This window comes from Chrysemys picta, chromosome 1, assembly GCF_011386835.1.
Source record: "Chrysemys picta bellii isolate R12L10 chromosome 1, ASM1138683v2, whole genome shotgun sequence".
In the NCBI taxonomy this organism is placed as follows: Eukaryota; Metazoa; Chordata; order Testudines; family Emydidae; genus Chrysemys; species Chrysemys picta.
In genome coordinates, this window is record NC_088791.1 from 77,272,422 (window position 1) to 77,295,308 (window position 22,887).

Below are 22,887 nucleotides of genomic sequence, written 5' to 3' on the forward strand. Positions count from 1 at the left end.
TGCTGGCATTTAATTTGTCTTGTAGTTTTAAATGTCACATAAAGTTCAAAAAACAGATCATTGAGCTATTAAACCAAGGTCTAAGATGTTTTATCTTCCTAATGGGATAACATAGAGAATCTGGATTTGGGTTTGATCTATGGCCTTGTATAACATGCTTTAAATTTTTGTTTAGGCATTTTGGAAGGGTTTCCTCTTGCGGAAGAAACTAGCCAGTGCTCTTGCAGCTGTTAAAAGTGATGAAGTGGAGGATGACTATGAAGAAGTAAATGTGGATGATTTTACATTTGATGAAGTAAGCACAGTTGTTAACATAAAAGTTCACCTAAAACAGCAGCAAATGTACCTACATTAGAACTGTATGTTGGATATATTAGATAACCCGAGAGAGCAAGAAAGAGTTACATTTTGTGTATATAATTAATTTAAATGTACTTTTTATGGATTATTGGCTTGCTGGTCGCATTGATGTTCCAGTGCTACTATGCTATTAATGACACACCTCATCTATATGGAACCTCATCTATTTCTAGAGCCTGAAGGCAAATAAATGGATCGTGCAAGTGGCTGTTTTTGTCCAAAAGTGTGCAGTTCTGTAACCCTTTTAATAATATTTTATACCCTATGGGATATAAGGTACAATATAGTTTAAAAAATATTACAAAACCATAATTTTTGGAGAAAATAAGGATTGGCCTTGACCCTCACGAGTGGTCCCAGGAACTCCAGTGTCCCCAGTAGGTGTGATGTCACCAGCGTAGTGATCAGTAGAGTCATTTGACAGATTGGGAGCTATGCCACTGATGGATGCAAACTTCTAAAAGAAAAACATATTGGAAAATATATCTGCTAATTAACATTGATGGATAACAAAATAAATAAACAAACCACCACCATCAACAACCGGAGGTGGAGAATGCTGAATTGTTTAGTAGCTATCTCACCTCTGTCTTTTGGAAAATGACTAGGAGGATCAGGTTCTTAATGCAAGAGTAGTTAATAAAGAAAGGGATAGTGAAATTGGGAAGGAAAAGGCTAAAGTAGCAGTGATCCAGAACATCCAGCTGCAGTACTACAGGAACTATTAGAATCATTGTCAATATTGGCAGTTCAGGGAGGGCAAATGAAGTTTTAGAGGACTAAACTTGAGCAAAAATATTCATTTTTAAGACATGACAAAGATCACCAAAGTAATTACAGAGCAATAAAGTAAAGTTCAAAACCTGGTAAATTGATATATAAAACATGTAGGCAATGCTCTACTGAATCAAGGGAATCAAACAACTGCCAACAGCCAAATCTTTTCAGTAAGCATGGAAAAGGAGCCTTATACAGCATTATCTTCACTTTCCTGCGAAACAACAGAAACTCCTCTTTGCAAATACTTGCACAATTGGGGCTCTGTTTTTTGGAAACAGTTGGCAGAGTAGACTCCAGCAAGGATTTAATTGTTGCTCAGAGCCAGTCAGAGGGTCATTTCAGGAGAGAATTAATCCAGTGTGAATTAAATACTACACAGTACAGTCCACCATTTCTGGAAACTGGATGGTCTCTCCAAAACTGAGTATCTGTAGGAGCAATTCTGGATGAAGAAAGTTACTCACCTGTAATTGGAGCTCTCTGAGTTCTCTGCACATCCTCATTCACTCACCCTGCTTTCCTTGTCATGATTTCAAACACAAGAAAGGAACTCACCATGGCTGGTGCCATGGAACCTTATATGGCTTTGTCATGGACATTTGGATACGGGTGAGCATGGGTGTTTGCAATAGTCCTGTGTTAAAATCCCACCATAACTTCAAAAGGGAGGTTGAGATGACCTACTTCTAATGTGGTTAACCCCTACTTGGCTGGAGATGACATGTTCCTAGGGCTCATAAAATACTTCTGAACATCAAATATTTTTGCCTTTGCGGTGTACCAAAACACCGGTGTGTTGCGGTGTACCAAAACACCGGTGCGGTGTATCTGGTGACCTGAGGATCAGCCACCTTTTGAGGACCCCAGTTAGAGTTGCACTGGATTAAACAAAACAGGAATGGTGTTTATTATATACACATGCAATGTGTTACTTATGACTTGGAATAATTTTTAACAATCAAAATTAATTTTTCTTCAGTCTTTGAGTAGCTATAAACTTTTCAGGGGTAAATTTTCAAAAGGGCAGCCACCCTTTTGAGAGTGCAAATCAGACAGAGGCACAAGTACCAGGAAATAATTTTGCGGGCATAAAATGGGGGTTTAAACCAGGAGAGTAGGCTTAAATTTTACTTTTTAATGTTTAGGATTTTAAAATGTATCCAGCATAAAGAGCAACTCTGTTGTTTGCTCCCATCTTTCTCTCAAATAATACTCAATACTAGAAAGTTGCAGAACTTACTTTTTAACACAGGGAGGAAAATATCTGTTCATGTGTATCAAAGAAGGGAAAAGCACATATGCTGTATTGCATTTTACACCCAGTGAACCAGATTCTTATTTAGTATAAATCAGTGTAGTTGCATTAAAGTCAGGGGAGCTATGGCCTTTTATACCACCTGGAGATCTGGCCTGGAATCTCTATTTATTCCAAATATTATAGTATTTTTCTAAAATAAATAACAGTGGTGTTTATAGCCTGTATTACATATCAGAGTGCTATCATGTCATTAACTGAATATTCTTAATAGTTGTTCATCTAGGTGCAAATACGAAGTCAAGCAGCTGGCCTGAATGGCTAGGCCAGGCACAGAACAGATGTATAAAAGGGAGGAATCTTTCTACGCCTCCCAGGGTCATGGAGTGATTATTCCAGGCTAGGAGGCAAAGCAGTTTCTATGGCATGTTACAAAGTGAAAAGGCAGGCGAGGATTCATGCAGTGATAGATCCTTCCACTTTGCCTATTTCTCAGTACAATTGCATCAGGAGTCCTTGCACAGCTGCAGTGAGCATGAGGTGCCAATTCCCTGCATTCAGCTCATCCTTCTGCAATGAACCTGCACTAGCTCTCTTGCCAGGGGAGTCACTGATCTCATGGAGGCGGGGACTGGACCTGGGTCTAACCCTAAATTCACATATTTTTGTGTCCAATTAAAATTAGTATTTCAGTGATGGTATATTTTGCCTTTAAAGGGTTGTCCAGAATGTATAAATATCCAGAGATCTGTCACATCAGTTATTTAACATGGTCACATAATATTTGGTACATTGACTGCTGGGGAAGAAGACTTCTGTAACATCTGTTTTCAAACACCAGGAGTTTCTCCCTGCCTGGCTGCTCCAATGATTGCATTCTGGCTTACTAATATGGGTGTCCCTCTATTTCTTCTGCAAATTCCTGTCCATATTAACTACTCTTCTAGGTGTTCCTGTATTTCAAGGACAAGAAATTCTGTGTCTGGAATGACTGAGGGTTTTATACATCTTTGCTATCATGCTTTTAGCCTCTGTACAATTGAAATGGCAAGAGATACTATATTAAGCGTCTCCATCCAGTTGTCTGCCATTAATTACCCAGAGCTCCCATTTAACCCTCATATAGATTTATCATAATCTGCTCCCTTATATAAATTTATCATGGCATGTATGATATCGTTATATACAAGATGAGGTAATGTGGGGCCTAGTTAATCTTTTCCAGCCCATAGCCTAGGGGCTTTATATATAGTTGCTTCTAAAGAGTCAAGAACTTTGGGTTACACTCTTACTAAAGTACTTGGAGATCTGTGTGCCAAGAATGTGCTAATTGTATCAACATCCACTTCCATACTCTGTGAAAAGAGGTCATCAATGCAGCCACTATTGTAATTGGCTTTAATATCAATACTTCTAGAGGGACAAAGGAGGAAAGTGAAGTGTCAATTTCCTTTCTTTCTCTCTCTACGCAAAGATCCATATGTATCTCATTGTTTGTAGCTTGGCTCATGAAATCCTTTTAGTTTAGAGCACGGGATATCATCTAACCCACAGGCTAAATATGAGGAGAAATTTCATTCATCATTAATTATTTTCAAAATAATTATGCATCCGAAGAAGTGGGCAGTAGCCCACAAAAGCTTATGCTCTAATAAATTTGTTAGTCTCTAAGGTGCCACAAGTACTCCTGTTCTTTTTGCGGATACAGACTAACACGGCTGCTACTCTGAAACCTGTCATTAATTATTTTGTTTCTTAAAAGAACATCAATATTTAATGTAGCAATAATAGAAAAGAAAGACCAAATTATTCAAAATAAAATCTAGAAAATAACAAATTCTTGCTTCCAGTTGAAGCTCTTGTCTTTGAGAGCTGTTCTGCAGAATTCATAGATATAGTCAGCATCAGCTTAAACTTCAGAAGTATTAACTTCTTCCAATCTTAAGAAAAGCGATGAAAGAAATATTTGAGAACATTACTAAAGGAAACAATCCTCTCCTGAAAAACAATTACTATTATCTTCTTACTAAATAGAACAATGTTACACCGCTTTTAAACTGTGGATTTGTCATGCAACCTTTCTTTCCTAAGTTTATTTAGGACCTATCCTTCATGTTTCAAACTACCTGGAAGTAAGGAGACAAAGGTGACTATAAGTAGCTCAACCACCTACTTCCTCCTCACTGTTTTTCCTCTTTCTCCTGGTAGCCTGAAGTGTATGCCTTATTTCTCTAAGCCTTTTTCCCCCTCTTATCAGTTCCTGAGCTCCTACGGAAGTGGAAGCTAGGGAAGGAAGGAACAAAAAAACAAATGATGTTAGGAACAAAACAGGCAGAATATGTGCATCTTGTAACCATGTGCATTCTTTGAGTGTAAGAGTCTGTAAATTTTGTCAGGTTCTAATAATTTATTCCTGTGATTCTTAAAAGGGGGGGAACAAGACAGTACAAATCTCTTTATGGAGACTACTCAAATACTGTATTATCTTTGCTTATAAACAGGCAGATTTCCCTGACCCTTTATCAATCAAGTCCGTCAGTTTTAGGCATGATTACACCTTGGTATGAGGGGCCAAAAATGCTGTTGGCTTTCTGTGGGTTCTTACATTGTTTATTTTGTACCCTTCCCCCCCCCTCCCAAAATCAATTTTGACTCACAAACAGTGGCAGTTATTGATCTGCAGGGGTGACTGTCCGACAGAGACACATTTTGGAGGGCCCAGCACTTGGAGGTTCTCAAAACCTCTCTAAACAGTGGCAGATTGAGTACAGATCTCAAAAGAATAGTGGATCCAAGTCCTAGACCGACGAGATTCGGGGACCAACTGTTTTTAGAGCTACATAGGACTCATTTCTAAAGAAGAGTTGGAGCCAGGAGGCACAGAATGTGGGGACTCAGGTCAAGGCAGGTGGCTAGCCACCTTCTGTGCTTCCTGGCCCAAATTTTCTCAAGCAGTGGGTCTTATGAAGATAGATCTTCTTAATAATTAAGCATCTTGTGTCCACCTTAAGCACCTTATGTTGTGATTTTCAAAAAAATAGGAGCCTAAAACTATATTCTGAAGTCCATATTTAGACACTTAAAAAGTAGCTTGTCTTTCAGAAGTGCAGAGCATGCAGCAGCTCCCCTATTTTGAAAATCTCTGCCTTGGGCAATACCTCAACATTTATCCTGTTCCACTATTAACTTTTCTCTCCGGCTTCCCTTCTCCTGATAAAGCTGCAGCCCCCGGTAAATGTAGCATATTCTCTAGTGGTGATATCCCATATTGGAAATCTGGAGGTCAGTATACTCTGAGTTACCTTTAATAGAGAAAGCTCCAAGTGCAATATTATTTAGATACAGAAGCTTATGGTCTTGCCATAGTGTAGCAAAGCTGCTGTAGTTTGAGTTCTATAGTTTTGTTTACAAAGTTAGGAAGCATGGGAGATTTGGTTATGTGGGCACATCATCTGGAACATTTAGGGACAGTGGTCTGGTGAGGATCTTGTAGAGTGTGGTGGAATCAGAAGTAGGAAGGAAGCAGGAACTGGGAGCCTTTGAAAGGAAGATTGTTTGGGGATCTTGGAGCCTTCAAGGAGGGCTGAAGGTGCCAAGAGTCTGAGGATTCTTGAGGTTGCTGAGAGGGTGGAATTGGGAACTTCAAAAGGATTGGGTAAGCATCCAAGCATTTCTGGAGCTTATGTGAACCAAGTCTAACCTCTGAAGCTTATGAGGTTCACTCATCTGTACTTTGTAGTCTTTTATTCAAAACAAAATGTAGGAATTGGCTTCTGACCCATAACTTCCTTTGAGCACTATCAAGCTTAGGGCACAAAGCACATTTTGCAGAAAAGTTATGTGTATGTCATGAATGACTTCTGTAACATTATCATAAGACTTGACCTCTTTGGAGTTAAGTATGGAGTGTTTTCATTTGCAAAAATTCCAACGTTCTGTGAGATTGTTTTATTTTACTCATTTACTTGCATCCTCCTTCATGTACTGAATAGTCTGCTAATTCTACACAGTCCTAATCATATTTATTTAAAAAAAAACACAGGCAATAGGAATAAGAGTGAAATCTATTGTTAGAATGATTGTCTAAGGTTAGCAAATGACATTTGGTGCAAGCATTCAAAAATATGATCCTGCCTTAAATTTCTCTCAGCTAAATGTTGTTGTTTTCCATTGTGTCCACTTACAAGAGAAAGATACACTATAGCTGTACTTCTCTTCTAAATTAACTGTCTCTTAAGGGAATGTTCTGTAATAATTACTCTACTTTCTTATGTCTTTAAAATCTCTTGCGATCCCATGAGAACAATTCACTGTTGTGATATTTCTTTGGAATCCATACAACACCTCTCTCTACTTTTCTTGGCTGGACATATTGTTTGCTTTTAGCAATTAGAATAGTGTTTTAAAATAATCTCAGTTAGTAGTAGTTCAGAGTTTTCTGAATCCAGGTATAGCAGGTTTCTAAAGCTTCTTATTTTTGTAGATAGGGCTATGCAATAGTCTTTTTCTGTAATCCTTATTTTTGTATTTAGAATGCACACAAAGTTTAGCACAATTTTTACTGAATTTACAAATTCTGATGATCCGTATTTTCCTCACTTTGTTTTCAGAGTGGTTTGCTGTATGGTTCTACTTTGTAAAATGAGAGTATGTCTACATACCAGTGGGGATCGATTTATTGCATCTAGTCTAGATGCGATAAATCGACCCCCGAGTGCTCTCCTGTCGACTCCTGTACTCCAGCGCCGCGAGAGGTGCAGGCAGAGTCAATGGGGGAGCAGAAGCAGTCAACTCACCATGGTGAAGACACCACGGTAAGTCGATCTAAGTACGTTGACTTCGTAGCTGAAGTTACGTAACTTAGATCGATTCCCCTCCCCCCCCCCCCCCCCAGTGTAGGTCAGGGCTGAGACAAACACGGCACTCCAAAATGCCATTTTAATAGTGATTTACCTATGAAATGTGCTATGTTTACAAATGGAAATTTTTCTAACTGCCAGCCTTGAAAAACTGGGATCCAAGAGCTAAATTTTTTCCCCACCATCTTCACTAGTCTGCACTACAGAGATCTCCTTTGCAGATTCACCAGAAGCAGCTGAAGTGTTGGTGTCAGGCTATGCTGCTTCCTCTTACTGCTCAGGCATTCTACATTCAATGGCAGAGATACTCACCATGCTGCAAGCCCTCCCACTACAAACAAAAGTGTATACCCACTTTGCTAGCAAGTAAACAGTATTAACCTCTCTCCATTCTGATTCTATCTAAGGGACATTTTTTAAAAGCAACTTTTGGAACTTATAGGAAACTTTCTTTAAGCACACATGATCATTTTCCCTTTCTCAACTCCTCCACCTCAAATAATGTCAGAGCTAAGGAAGAAGCATTGGTCAAATGTTAAAATGCTCTTCTGCGGAGCTAACCTGCTTACTTCTACCAAATAGAATAGGTGAAGTATCAGGAAAAGTAAAACCAACAGAAAAAGGCTACTTTATTCTTATTGGCTGCAATTCTAAGATTCTATCCATGTACGTGATTCATCAACTGGACTGTTTGAGGAAAGATTGATTAAAAACATATCAGGATGATAGCTTTTATAAAAACAATAGGGCCTGATCCACCTAGTTACACTGTTTCTTATGCTTGTGTAACTCCACTGACTACAAAGGTGTTTGCACTGAGCTGTAAAATCAATGTAATGCTGAGAAGTATCAGGCCCAATATGTACACTTTCTGTAACACATTCATACTCCCTCAACTTCAAACTTGTATCTGATCTTTTTGTTTAAGATTAGTACTTGTGTACTGCCAGTAACTTCTTACCTGTAATTGAAAAAGCAACTAAAAATCTTCCCCCTTTTAATGGAAATTGTAGCAAATCTGCCTGAGGACACACCTTCAGTAGATGTAAATTGGTGTAGCTCCATTGGATTCAGTTGCATTTATACTAGCCAAGAGTCTGGCCCTGAATGTCTAAATATGTTTGGCTTCCTGATTCCGAATTAAGCTATACAAGAGAAGGCCTGTTGCTTTCTTGCTCTGGAAAACTAGCCTGTAGAGTAATCTGATTTATCAAAATTCTGGGGATGAAAGAGAAATGCACTAAAAAAATTCAGATCTCTAATTTCAAAGGCAGTTTTCATTCACAGTCAATCAGCAATATATAAACAACTGGGAAATAATAGTTCAGGGATCTTGTGCCAGGAAACCTGTGAGTTAGAATTGCATGTTTTCTTGCAACTTTTGCAAGTACTTAAGTTTACAGAGAAGAACTTTGTATCAGAGATACTAAGATTCTTGCAGAAAACAAAAGCTAGATTAAGTGGTGAAAAGGTTTGTTCTGAAGAATTGAATGGGATACACCAGAGAGAGAGAGATGTTAGCCAGAAATCAGGATAGAAATCTGCAGTTTTCAGCCAAATGAAAGTCAATACAGTAATTTTTTCTCTGGTATGCTCTTTTCTACTTCCATCATCCACAAAGTTGGCCACCATTACGTGATTACTTATTCCTGACCCAAAGAAGAGAGAAAGCAACCATATAGCCCACTAAATAGCCAACATAGGGTGAAGAAGTTTTAGTCTCTAGCTTGTCACATGGAAACAAAGTTTATCATCCTCAGCATCTTGGGGAGTGACAGTTCTGAGAACACTGTTGAATGTATTCCACTTGCATTGTGGATTAAAGCATTTTTATTTCAACACTGAGCTAGACTGTTACTCATTTCTGTTAAAGACCAAAAGTGAGCTTGGTGCCGTATAAGAACAAAGTGAAGACATCCCCTACCATGAAGAATTTAGTTTAAATACAAAACTGAAAACACTTCCAGCATGGGGAAGATAAGCATAATGATTAATTTTGAGTCATTTTTCTATTTGTTCACTCTTTGTGGTCCATGTGGAAAAATCAATGTTAAAAAAAAAATTGGATGCAGAGAGGATGGTGGTGTGGTAAAATCAGAATGAAGAGGACATTCCTTACCTAGAGATGATGTGAAAAAGGCATGGTGACAGGATTGGGAACTGGAGATGAATGACCTCATTGGCAGAGCAGAAGGCAGGGAAACTGATTAAACAAAATCAGAGGTATAAACTGGAGCTGAGTATAGAACAGCCTTGAGTTAAAACAAGCAGTGGATTTAGCTGATAGGCCTGTGAAACTGTAAGGAGAGGCTGTTTTTTAAAACAAGATTTTACTCAGTGCCCTCTTTCCTTCCATGCTTCTCATGCCACCATCTCTCCCCCAGGCCAACAGGGCACCTGAATTCAGAATAACTGTCAGAATAACTCTTTTCATTGCTTTGTTTACATTTGGAGAATTCCAGCCAGTCACTCCCAAATTTTGGTTTTGAAGCACTGTATAAACAGAAATATGACAATTATTCTGGACAAACCCATGCTGTACTGTAGGCAGAGAAGGGGTTAATTGAGAGGGAAGAGGGTGATTGAGGAGGTCAAAAGGATTTTCTAATTTTAAAAAGGTAATATTCAGCATTTTGAACAGCTCTCTTGTAGGTTCTTTTTCTCCCCATATAATATGTAGCTATTTAAGTGAATACTTCAGTATAATAATGAATTGACTCTACTTCCTAGAAATTCAGTAATAAATATATTCTGGGATTAATAAAAATATAGTTTAGGACATAGTTAGTACTTGTAAACAAGAAGAACTGTCAAGCTATTATAATAACTGAATCATGGGCTAAATCAATTTAGAAGCCATAAAGCTATTGTGTGTTTGTAGGCAGGAGTTTAGGTTTCTACATTAAATTGAAGAATCTTTGCGTATTTGATTGTTTGAAATGCTGATTTATTTAAATATTTTGAGACTCTTCCCTCCCTCTTCTCCTTCCTGTCAACCCAACCTCTCCCTATTTTGTTTTTTGGTTGTGTGTTTTTGTTAACTCTCCTGCTCCACTTTGCTCCTGGAGAAGACTATGGTCCAGTCCTATCCAAAACTATTCATGTGCATAACTTTACTCACATGAGACCTGTCCATTGATCTCAGTGGGGCTGCTCACAAGAGTAAAGTTACTCTAATGTATGTTTGCATGATTGGGGTGCAATCTCCACCTCCCAGTAGGCCTGATCCAGCGTACATTCAATGGACATTGGATTGGATCCACTGGAAGTAATTTACTTTTTTGTAACGCTGTTGTATTTTTATAAAAGATTAATTAGGACACCCACCTTCTCCACCCACTGCCTTTTCCTTGTTAAGAAGTCACTGACTACCTCATCATTGCTATTATTATTTTATTAAGTTTATTTAAATTGTACTCAGCAGAATTCCACACTTTTATGTTCTGAATGTCATCTGCAAAGTGCTGAGCTCCCACAGCTCTCATTGACTAACACTTGAATTGGGGGTGCTCTGCACTTTGAAATATCAAGTCCAAAATGAGGAGTACTTAATAAAAGTAAGATATATAATGCTCTAAAAAGAGATATTGGGATTATTTTAGAATGAATAGATTAAAGGTAGGAAAGAATAGCTATATATGAAAAGGTTATGTAGTAAACTGTGGAGTGGAAGAATTCACTGTTCATTTGGAATTCATTTATGAGATACCAGAATACTGCGGGGGGGGAATCACAGGATTACATTCATAGAAGCTGAAAGAATGTGATGCAGTGAATCACTGAATGAAGTTTTTTATCTAATGGATATACCAAAATCTACTTACAGCATAAGAATTCTTTATTACTATAATACACCTCTACCTCGATATAACACTGTCCTTGGGAGCCAAAAAATCTTACCGTGTTATAGGTGAAACCGCATTATATTGAACTTGCTTTGATCCACTGGAGTGCGCAGCCCCGCCCTACCCGGAGCGCTGCTTTACCGTGTTATATCTGAATTCGTGTTATATTGGGTCACGTTATATCGGGGTAGAGGTGTATATATTTACATTTTAATAGTTCTTGCAATATGAAGCGATGAGGAGAAAAAATACTGTATTTAATAAAGAATTCCATGAGAATGAAGGTATAATCTGGACATTCTTGTGCCCACTCCTGGTAAATCAGGAGGTAAACTGGTGCGAACCTTAACTGAATATTACTCAATATATGTGTATTCTTTCTTGAAAAAAGTGCCAACAAACTAGCGTTTAAAATATGAGACTGAAAGGAGGTTAACATAAAGAATTTCTTTTTGGATTTAAAAATGTGCTAGATGTTCCTAACTTGCAGCCAATATATGTATTCTCTCTAGCCTCATGAAAAATCACATTTTTCCAAATCATCAGTTCCATTAAATGAAGCTTTGTAAATTGCATTGCTTATTTTGAAACAAATAGAACTAGATGTAAAATTCCCAGGGTATAATCCTGCAGCGAATTGTATGTGAATGATTGACTTTACACATGTGAGTTGGGTCCATTGAATGGGATTTGCAAACATGCATAAAGTTACTTGTATATATTAGTGTTTGTAAAATCAAGCCTTTAATTTGGTTTCAGAAATATACTTAATATTCAGCAGAGGCTCTTCCACATATACACACTCGTCTAGTAAAAATGGAATTGGTAATTTTTTCTTTAGTCCGTATAATCATGCTTTCTACTTTTTATACATCTTTAGTCTATCCCAGCTTGCATTTTTTCCATCAGAGCATAGCCTCAGTAGCACTGGGATCTAATTTTTGGACTAAGTTATCAAAAAATCTATTTATGTATAAACTTTGTTTTAGAGAGTTATACTTCAGTACTATATTTATGGGGGGACTATGAACAGGAGTCTCTTGAGCTTGGTACTGTAGAAATCTCTAGGGATAAACATAATAGAATAACATACATTTTGAAAATCAGTGATGTGTTTATTGTTGTTGGCCAAAGTAAATGACATTTTAGTATATTTTTAATACACAGTACATTCTTAGTAGTGCCAAATGCTTCATATTAACAAATCTGATCTTAATGATAAATCAATTGTCTTTGTAATGTTTTGTTAGTTACTGTACCTTTTATACCTTTGAATAATGCTTTACCATTCTGTACTGTGGTGTCTCTTTTTACCAGACAGCTTTAGACATTTTATATTTTATGTACAATTAGTGAAACAAATGAAAACACTATTAAAATAGTAACATTGATATAAAATTTAGTAAATGGTAAAAGCTGAATTTAAAAATTACAGTAAGGCTTCAACATACATTTAAAAGCCAAAGAAAGAATATTCGTAAATAATGCATCTCTAAAACAAAAGGATCCAATCCATACTCCAGGCAGGGACCATAGTGGCATCTAGTCTGACCTCCTGCATACCGCAGGCCACAGAACTTCACCCACCCATTCTGATGATAAACCCATAATCTCTGGCTGAGTTACTGAAGTCCTCAAAACTTAAAGCCTTCTAGGCTTCTATGTTTATTTTTGTTGACTGATTTCCGTAGCAAATGAGCTCAGTTTAGACTAGAAACTTAAACTGCCAGGTCTACAAACTTGACCAGAGATGTGAGAGTCAAGCTTGGATCTTATTCTGCATTAATAAATGTTTTGCAGAATCTCCTTTCAAATATGGCTGTGGACCACAAGTAGCTTCAGTGTGATTTACCCAAGAGAGATTGATTAGAATTCAGTATTATCAGGAGCAAGGCACTGCAGCTGTGCCTACTCAGTACTTCTGACACCCTAACGAGCCATCTGGGCTGCCTGACAGACCATCCTGCATGACTGGATGAGGCAGCCAGCAGGCCGGTTCTGAAGATCAACAGGAACTGTAGCTTGCTGACTGCTCAACGCACATGCCCACATACTTTCTGACTCCCTATGCTTGTCTCACCAAGCCCTGCTCCTGCTTTGCTCCTCCACAGCTTCAGCCCGGGCCCTGCCCTACATCCAGCCTTGTTCCCATCCAGTCCCTGCCTTGTTCCTCCCTCAGAACCAGCCCTGCTCCTGCCTTCTGTGACTTCTTGTAATCCGGTTCAACACTCAACTCTGATTCCTGACTGCAACAGTGCCTCAACCCTTAGCTCTGGCTCAACCTTTGGACTCTGACTCTGGTTCTGACCTTCGATCCTGGTTCTGGCCTTGTCTCAACCCTTGGCTCTGGAAATTGGAATCTAGCCACTAGGCCTGACTCCTGTTTTGACCACTAGGGCTGATCGCCTATGACCCAGTCTCCTGACAAATATGGAGAAGAAATAATAAACTCCAGTACACACTTATCTGTGTTGACTTTATATTGCTAACAGAGAGGGAGGAGATTTTTGAATAAGAAGTCTACATCTTTATATAGCTGCTTTTTGGAGCAGAACTTCTAGTGTCAGTGAGACTACTTGTGATGATTGCAGGACTGGACTCGGGATGAATGTAGGGATGCTCATTTGAACAATTATAAGTGTTTTTCTGCTAGTTAATTGAAGCTGAGTACAAATTAAAGAGGGCATGAAGAGTACTCATTTGTAAACTAATACCTATTTCCAAATGAGATGTTTGATAATCTCATTTAATTTTAAGAAAAATACACAAATTTGACTCCATCTAAAATTGTTCTTTTTGTCAAGATTGAAGAGATTTTTAGCTTCAAAACTTCTTCCCACAGCAGATAAACTACACAAGCCAACAATAAGTATATACTTTTAAAGTCTGATGTCCTGAGATACCATTCCAAAGCTTAGAAGCAAATTCTGTGTGGAAATCTGGGACGCTCCCAAGTCTAGCTCTACTGGGTCATAAACATATCAAACCTTGAATTAGTCACTGTTTCTGAGTCTAAACATTGTCCATCTTGCATCTCAGATAGGTGGCTTTTAAGGTGTGGAGTGCAAAGACAGAATCCACATTTAGAGTGGCACTTTGATTTTTTTGTTTTTAAATGGGAGCGGTTTGAAGCTGCTCACTGGTTAGGAGTGTTAGAATAAGTTCCAAAGGAGATTGATCAGTGGACAGAGGGCAAATGAGACAATCATAGGTACATGATAAATTTATTTGGCAAATATGTTTTCAATTTATCACACTGCTATTTCCTTAACATGCAACTGATGTGAAGGGGGTTAAAGGAAAACCTACAAAACTTTGTTCTTGAAATTACGCAATAAATGGGAAAGAAGAGTGATGATACATCAGATATAAATGAAGAGGGAATATAATCTGATCTAGATTTTTAAAAAAATTAAATCCCAAATACCAAATATGGTTAACCGTCATATCAAGCTTAAGGTAGTTACAGAAACAAGAAGTCTAACATGGAAGAGTTCTTATGATTTAAAACTTGCATATACACTCTAAAAAACCTTGTTACAGGAATTTTTGAGTAAGTATGGAGGAAGGATGGTGATTCAACATCATATAGTACATATACATCAGAGCTGTTTTAAAATGAGTAGTATTAATAGTATAAATAGTATTTGACCATCATCCAAGGTTACCTGTTCAAAATAGGTGAAATATGAACCTGTCATCTCTTCTTCAGAAAGAACCTGGCAGCACCCATTGTTCAACAATGTAAGGTTATGCAAACACTTGTTAAGCATGCTAGCCAATAAAGAATTACTGTAATCATGTCTTAAGGTATTCAAAGCTGGGAGTTCTGATGGAGGCAGAAATGAATGCAACCTAATAATATTCCATAAATGGGAGAAAGATGTTCTAGCCACATAAATTAGAGTTTTTTTGGAAGCGGAAATAGAATTAGAATGAACCCCAAGATTCTTTGCTGCTGAAGTGGGAGCAATCTGAGTGGCTGATACTTCAGTAAGAGAAGCCAGATTCTTGGAGGTACTTACTTATTCTCATCAGGATGTGCATTTCTATCACTTGTCTAAAAGTGTTAAAAGAAAATATGGTCAAAAAGTCAATGAAGTGTAAGAAAAAAGTTAGTCTGGCTGAGTTTTAAATTAGGAAAAAATAAGATACCCTTCAGGATCTGATTCTGCGACCCTTGCAAGTTGTTCCATTAGGCTATAAATCAGTTGGACTACTTGCGTGAATGTTTGCACAGTCTGACACATTGATTTCAGTGGGACTCTTCACCAGATAGGTACAACTCAACATGAGTAAGGGTGACAGAATCAGGCACTCACACAGGGATTTAAAATATTAATTGTTCAAAAAAAGCTAACAAGCTTCTCTGTGTCCTTTATATTAATATTTGAAAACTACTTTAGCTCTGTAGTTTTCTGCTTTAGTGGCTCTTATTTGCTTATTTTAGCAAAGGTGTTGGAGTAAAATAAAGAGAATTTGAGAAGAGGATAGAAACATCTGAGTGAAAATAACTATTAATTGTGGATTTATTTGTGTCTTTTTGTTCTATTTCTACAGCACCTAGTACAATGGGGGTCTTGGTCCATGATCATGGTCCTAGATGCTACGATAATACAAATAGTAAATAATAATAAAAATCAATCCAATGCAGCACTTTGGAATTGTGACTGTGATTGCATTGCAGATGTATTCTGATATACAACCTGAACACATTTGAATCAATATGCAAGACAATTTAAAAGAGACTTTGTAGAAATTATCAAAACTAAACTAAACTATTTTTTATCAGTGCATTATTTGACTTTACTCATTCATACAGGCTGCCTTAGAGAGAGAATGGCTAGCTTTGGATTCCACCCGCTTCCCTTCAAAAACACTGCTGCTCACAAACCAGCTGCACTGGCCAAAGGTAACATGTCATGGAAACTTCTTAGTCTTCAGTCTTTGTTCATTCCTTGAGGATATGCTACACTGGAGTGATTAATACTTCAATTTATTGACTTGAAAAACACAATTACTTTTAGAAGCCTCTGACTTCCTCCTCATCCCCAGATGTAATTTTTCATGTAGCTTTTCTTTCATTTGCTTAAATTTTTCTTTATTTTGGATTTCTGTCAACACTTTACTTCACAGTAGCTCAAAAAAAAAAAGATGATGTGCTTCATCTGCACATTTGGCAATGGATTAAAAATTGCTCGTTGACACAGTACTTTAAAAATACTAAAGTCCTGCATTATATAGCAACAGCTGAGGACTTTCAGAACAGCTAAAGGTCATTGAACTGTAATGTCTGTTAGTTATTTGATAAACTTTGAAGTTTCAGCTTTCTGGGGTGTTTTTGTTTTTGTTTTAGGTTTTTTCCATTTTTCTTCTGCTATATGCTATAAAGTATTCTTTAAAATATTTTTGCCTGGATTAAAATAATGGATATTCATAAATGTGCAGTGCGTTAAACTTTTTTTGCTTTTGTGATATAATTAAACTCACCATCTTTTTGCAATATTCCATAGAGCATTTAGTTAATTTAAGATAAGGTCTATGATGGACCTATCATGTTTTTACTATACCTCTGAAATACAAACAAAGGGCATGACTCTGCAAACACACTCATGTTTAACTACACTTGCGAATAGCCCCATTAAAATCAACGACGCTACTCGTGTGCATAAAGTCAAGCCTACGAATAAGCATTTGTAGGATCAGAGCCAAAGTTATAATACTATTCACTGACTTTTTTTCTTCTTTTCTTTTTCTTTTTTTTTTTAATATTTCCTTACTTAGAAGTATGCTAGGCCTTTAAGTTCAGATCATAATTCATTTAATTTACTATGGCCTCCACATGAAGCCTGGCAGTGTGATGAGAGACCACATTCGTTGTCATCAGAAAAAACCCAGTTTAGTACCAGGTAAGCCAAAATGATTTGATTTTTTTATTACTACCTGTACCTGCTCTGGCAGATACCAGAATAAACACTGGAAGAGTAATTAGTACTCCTCTTTGTGGTGCTTTTTGCAACTGTTTGATTGGTAACTCAGATAATTACTGATTTGTAAGTAAATGCACTTATTAAAACTGAATAAAACAAATACAATCTATTAGGTTTGCAGTAATTTAATGTTCATTTAATTAAAATATAAAAGTTATAAGAATAAAAGGCTATAAATATGTAAATAATAAAATGTTAAAAAAAATCTTATAATGTAGGCCTTAACATACAGACACCTATCAGATAAGAATTTAAAAGTATTTCTCACAGTGCTGTATTCCTTTGCAGAAAAGGACTGAAATATGCTTCATTGTAACTGAAATGTAAACATTCAAAATTGATGGTAAACTTTTAATTACTCTCAAAGATAAAGCCTTCCAGGAGTATTAAAATAGAAGTTTTTATTTCTGAGTTTCAGAAGGCATAAATAGTTTGCAGAATAATAAAGGCTGCAATGCCATCACACCATACTTTTACTACTGACCCAGATTTCAGTACTGCTCTGCTACTCTTTCTTCAGATCAGAGAAGAGAGCTATGTCACGTCTCTCTGACTTGCAGCCCAAAAATAAATTGTCTTTCAAATCGGAAAAAGAAGAGAAAATTTCAGAAGAATGGTATGTCCAAGTCTATCCTACTTTTTTGTTTTTAACATGAATTCTACACATCAGGAACTATAGATGTAGAGGCTTTTAATAGGTACCCTGGTTAAGTAGGTATTTATTTCTATATGTCAAAAATATTATTTTAAACTTTTAACCAGCATGTGAGATACCAAGTCAATTAACTACAATTTCTTAACTGTTTAAGATGAGCATTGCAAGCATCTCTGTAGTTCAGTGTGTCAAGTATCATACATGAGATGTCCTGTGCGCTTGCTGTATTCTGTGTGAAAACTGTGTGTGTGTGTGTGTGTGTGTGTGTGTGTGTGTGTGTGTGTGTGTGTGTGTGTATCTATATAGATACACACACACACACACACACACACACACACACACACACATATATAGAGAGAGCTGTGCAGTTGATATGTGAAAATGTGTATATATTGATAGTAAAATATCACCTTCCCTTAGGGGTTTTAAAGATATTGCCACTGCACAGCTAATGCTGAAGAGGGCCCATAAAATGAAATCCAAGAAATCTAGTAATAAAAATCTAGGTAAGTCAACAGTGCTATTACAATATATGTTACATAAGAATATGTATAAAATGTTGGAAACAGCAGGTCTCTACTTCTTCATCTGAAAGCAGGTTGTCACTTATAGAAATGTTGCTTGTATTTTCTTAGATCACTTCACACATTAATATGAGGGAGGGAGGAATGTGCTTCAGAAATGAACATATTAAATCATCATAAAAGGAAGTTTATTTCGTTTATATGTTCAATATATTAATATTTGAAGAAGTACTCTGGTGAATATTGAGAGTAATATTTGACAAATGTATGAAATGGGAACTTTGTTTCATTGTGTTCTGTGTATTCCCTTTGCTAGATATAAAGTTTGTATTTCTGTATTTTTGTACTGATTAGATTTTTTTTTCCTTCAAGAGGATATCTCAAGTTATAATAGCATTGCTCAGTTTGGGTAGTTTTATATCTGTTTGATATGCTTCAAAGTCTGTCCTAAAAACATTTCTGTATCTGTAATCATACCTATCATCTCCGGCTCTTGATTTCGTAAAGTGCTATTGATATACATTTGTGAAGGTTTCACAGTTTTTGGTGTCTCTAGAATTGGTCATAATTTGGCATTCAAGCTTCAGAGATGATTCTGTGAATCTTGGAAGGCGCTCTCCTCTTCTTTCTGTCTGATGTTAAAATGATTCCTTCCCTGCATGGTCACCTCTTATGTCTGTGAATTTTCTCTGTGTATACAGCTGTCAATACAGGAAAGGATAAAATATCTTAGTTGATTATTGGTGAACACCTTTAAGTTCATTAGTCATGGTAAGCTGTCTTGAGAAATCCTTCCATTAATAATGTTTAACTCTTTGGTGATACGTTTGGAATACACCACTGGCTATAATGCATTTTCCATTACTGCATAACATGGGAAATCCCTGTTTTGTGTCAAGTGGTGGTTGGTTGTTTTTTGTTTTTTTAAGTTCAAGAGTATTTTTCACTCAAGGGGGGAAACACCACTTACAAATAAAAAGGTAAAGTTAAGAAAAGTTTGCAATTCCCCCCTTCCCTAGCCAAGTACCAGCACCTAAGACTACTTATGACAGATAGAGCTCTAGATTTAAATAAAAGGTAGCATACAGTTACTGTAATCTTTTCCTTATGGGTGAGGAAAAGACAATGGGCAGGAGGCTAAAACATTATTTAATCCTTTATAGTTTCCCACCGCGCCCTACCACACTGCGCCGCCACAAAACCATAAATATCTGGTGGCCAGCTGAATGTTTGACATATGTATAACTTGGTGGCCCATGTATCATTTTTAATGAATAAAGTCTATTTGGTTATATCATCTTTTCTCCATATGTTGTCTGGTTTATATTAGTAGTGATTAATTCAGTCATAAATGGTTTGCGAGTATCAAATTCAATTATCCTATTTTTTATTATTGTTCTAGAGGATTTTTTGGATGTTTTTATATTCAGATGATTGGAGGGGGTTTTGTTTTGTTTGTTTCTCGAAAGTGCTGCACTGGAAAACTCTCATAAGCACGTGACTAGTGTTTAAAAAGTTAACAAAACTTTACAATTTGAGTTGTTAAATCTGTATAGACCTGATCTGTTGTATAGTTGCAAGATATCTCCTTCCATGAGTACCCAGTAAAGAATCCCCTTTCCACATATTCCATCCAGGCAAAGGAGAGCACTGATTTTCAGTGTCAGTGCCCCCTCACAGAAAATGCCCACCTTCAATCCCCTGGGCTGTTAGGTCAAGTACCTCTCTTCATCTGAACTGCTCTGGTACAGCATGGTGAAAGAGGCAGACTCTAAGGTAGTCATATCTAAATGGAGTTTGACTTAAAACCCACATTTGCAGTTGCACCCTGATCTGAATTGGACACTAGTGCAGATACTGAAGCACAGCTGTCAATCCCTCCTTGCCAGAAGCAGCACTAAGTATGTAAACAAGCAATTACATTCAGAACTTTCTGGGCTGGATTCTGTAGTCTGCCAAAGTTTCTTTGTGCTGCTTATGTGAAGTGGCTTAATACTGGTCAGAAAAACCCAGTGGAAAATTTACCCTGTATAGGGGGGTTCTCCACAAGCATAGCTGTCTCCTACGTCCCTCCCAGCATGTGCGCTGGGGAGGAGAAACAGAAAGGGAATAGCAGGGATGGGCTGAGGGCATGGTGAAACTGAGACCTTACACCAGAAGCTTAAGTAAGAGCGGGAGGAGTCCTGTTCTAACTTGTTCTGAGACCCCTTGTTCTGAATCAGGGAGCTGCAACAAGCTGTGTGTGGCTGCCACTCTCCCCTACTTAGGGATGAGTGGTCTTCAGATGCAGCCCCATGTAGAACAAATTGCAGTAACTCCATTCTTGAGGGGAAAAAAGATATTTGGCAATGTCAACATCCTTTTTAAGAATGAGAGAGGTCACAATCTCTTAACCAGACCATTTTAAAAAACCACCACCACCACCTTGGGTCACTTCTGTCAGTTGAACCTCTCATGCAGCTGGATATCCCCAGAACATGTGCCTCTTACTAACAAAAGGCAGGTAACAACCTCTTTAAACAATAAGCAATTGTCAGCCCCATCATTTCCTCTTGTTTCCATAGCAACCAGCATCACATCCTTTCCATCTTCTCTAAACTGATCCTCAGCCACCGTCCAGTCATCCACACCTCACTATTATACTTATCCTCATTATATCTTGTTCAGTTTTTTTTATGTTTGATCTTTTCCTAAACTCCAGATTGAATGTTATGTTATTTGGCACTATTTCTTCCTAACATAGCTTCAACTAATTTCATTCAAAAATTTAATACTTATATTAAAATAATACAAACTCATTGATATAGACATTCCCACCAATCTGAGGATAAAGTACAAAGTATGCACCTACAATGTTAATTAAATGCTATAAAGAAGCAGGTTTCGAGAACATCTAATATGTCCCTTCATTGCTCTATACATTATTTACAAACAAAAACACAATAAAAATAAACAGGAGTACTTGTGGCACCTTAGAGACTAACAAATTTATTAGAGCATAAGCTTTCGTGGACTACAGCCCACTTCTTCGGATGCATATAGAATGGAACATATATTGAGGAGATATATATACACACATACAGAGAGCATAAACAGGTGGGAGTTGTCTTACCAACTCTGAGAGGCCAATTAAGTAAGAGGAAAAAAAACTTTTGAAGTGATAATCAAGATAGCCCAGTACAGACAGTTTGATAAGAAGTGTGAGAATACTTACAAGGAGAGATAGATTCAATGTTTGTAATGGCTCAGCCATTCCCAGTCCTTATTCAATCCTTTGTTGATTGTGTCTAGTTTGCATATCAATTCCAGCTCAGCAGTCTCTCGTTGGAGTCTGTTTTTGAAGCCATGTACATTGGCCAAACAGGACAGTCTCTACGCAAAAGAATTAATGGACACAAATCTGACATCAGGAATCATAATACTCAAAAACCAGTGGGAGAACACTTTAACCTGTCTGGTCATTCAGTGACAGACCTGCGGGTGGCTATATTACAACAGAAAAACTTCAAAAACAGACTCCAACGAGAGACTGCTGAGCTTTAAAATGCCTACTTATTTACCACAGTGGAACTTGGATGGGATTAGCATTGTAATGAACATCTTGGGTCCTGATGCTCTCTGGTGAGGGGACTTGTTCCCTTCTTCTCTCCATATATCTGCTTCTTATGGAGCTGTGACGAGTAGTGTGATGCGTGAGTGGAATTCCAGATAATTAGTCACATTGTGTGGAAGCATGTATTTTCCAGGGTCTCTTGGGTAGCTCACCATTCCACTTCATTCATAGTCTTCTGACCACTGAGCTGAAAACACACCAGCATGGAACCTTCTGTGTTTGCAAGGGATACAGGCCAGAACAAGCCCTTTGCAGTCTTTGCTGCTTCGTGATCATCGGAGCACAACCAGATTTTGGTGACTCTCTGAAGCGAGACAAGAAAAAATGTGGACTTTAGTAAAAGTATCAGGAATGCTCATGCATACCAGCAGACAGCGAAGAAGCTAGCAGCTTTGTAAATTTACTTGACTGGTGACCAGTGCAGACAGCAGATTAAATGGCACAAGAGTACATACCGGAAGACCAGGGACCAGAACTGCGCCTGGGGCAACTTGTAGACATTGTCCCAGTTTTATGAGGAGTTTAACCGGGTGCTGGGCATTGTGCCCAGCACAGAGACAACTGTGGTGCATGATGACTTGGTCAGCCAGGTTGGTGCCCTTTTGGCCCCAGAATCCAGCATGGGGACTGATAAGAACAAGCAGCGGGGACTGAGTGAAGACCATGAAGTAACTTTGTTGCTAAAACCAGTCCCAGAGCATGCTTTGGAACAGGATCATCAGCAAATTCTGGGTCCATACTCAGAGAAGCTGTTTGATGCACTCCCTGAAGAATAGCCTGCTGCGGAGCCTGCAGCAGACACAGAAGGGACAAAAGCTGCCCCTGAGCCCGGAAAGTTTCTGGCTCCAATGTAATGTTTATTACTACAATAATGAGAGGGATTCTTGGTCTAAGAACCAATGCAAAAGTTATGAGAAGTCCCAACTAGCAGCGTGTATTCACTAATGGCAGATTGTATGTCAGGAGCTTGGCATTCTGCCTTCCTTTCCCCTCCACCTCCACATCA

The 22,887-nt window shown here is 37.7% G+C and overlaps 1 protein-coding gene across 2 annotated transcripts in view; it reads left to right on the forward strand.

Annotated features, from left to right (window-relative positions):
• The window catches only part of LRRIQ1 (leucine rich repeats and IQ motif containing 1), a 158,422-nt gene that overhangs the window by 63,867 nt on the left and 71,668 nt on the right, over nt 1-22,887 (forward strand). For both annotated transcript variants that reach the window (XM_065559974.1, XM_005279152.5), the window contains exons 18-22: nt 176-295; nt 15,922-16,011; nt 16,884-17,008; nt 17,610-17,705; nt 18,165-18,250. In XM_065559974.1, coding sequence (XP_065416046.1) covers nt 176-295; nt 15,922-16,011; nt 16,884-17,008; nt 17,610-17,705; nt 18,165-18,250 — 517 coding nt within the window. The remainder of the gene's footprint in view (nt 1-175; nt 296-15,921; nt 16,012-16,883; nt 17,009-17,609; nt 17,706-18,164; nt 18,251-22,887) is intronic.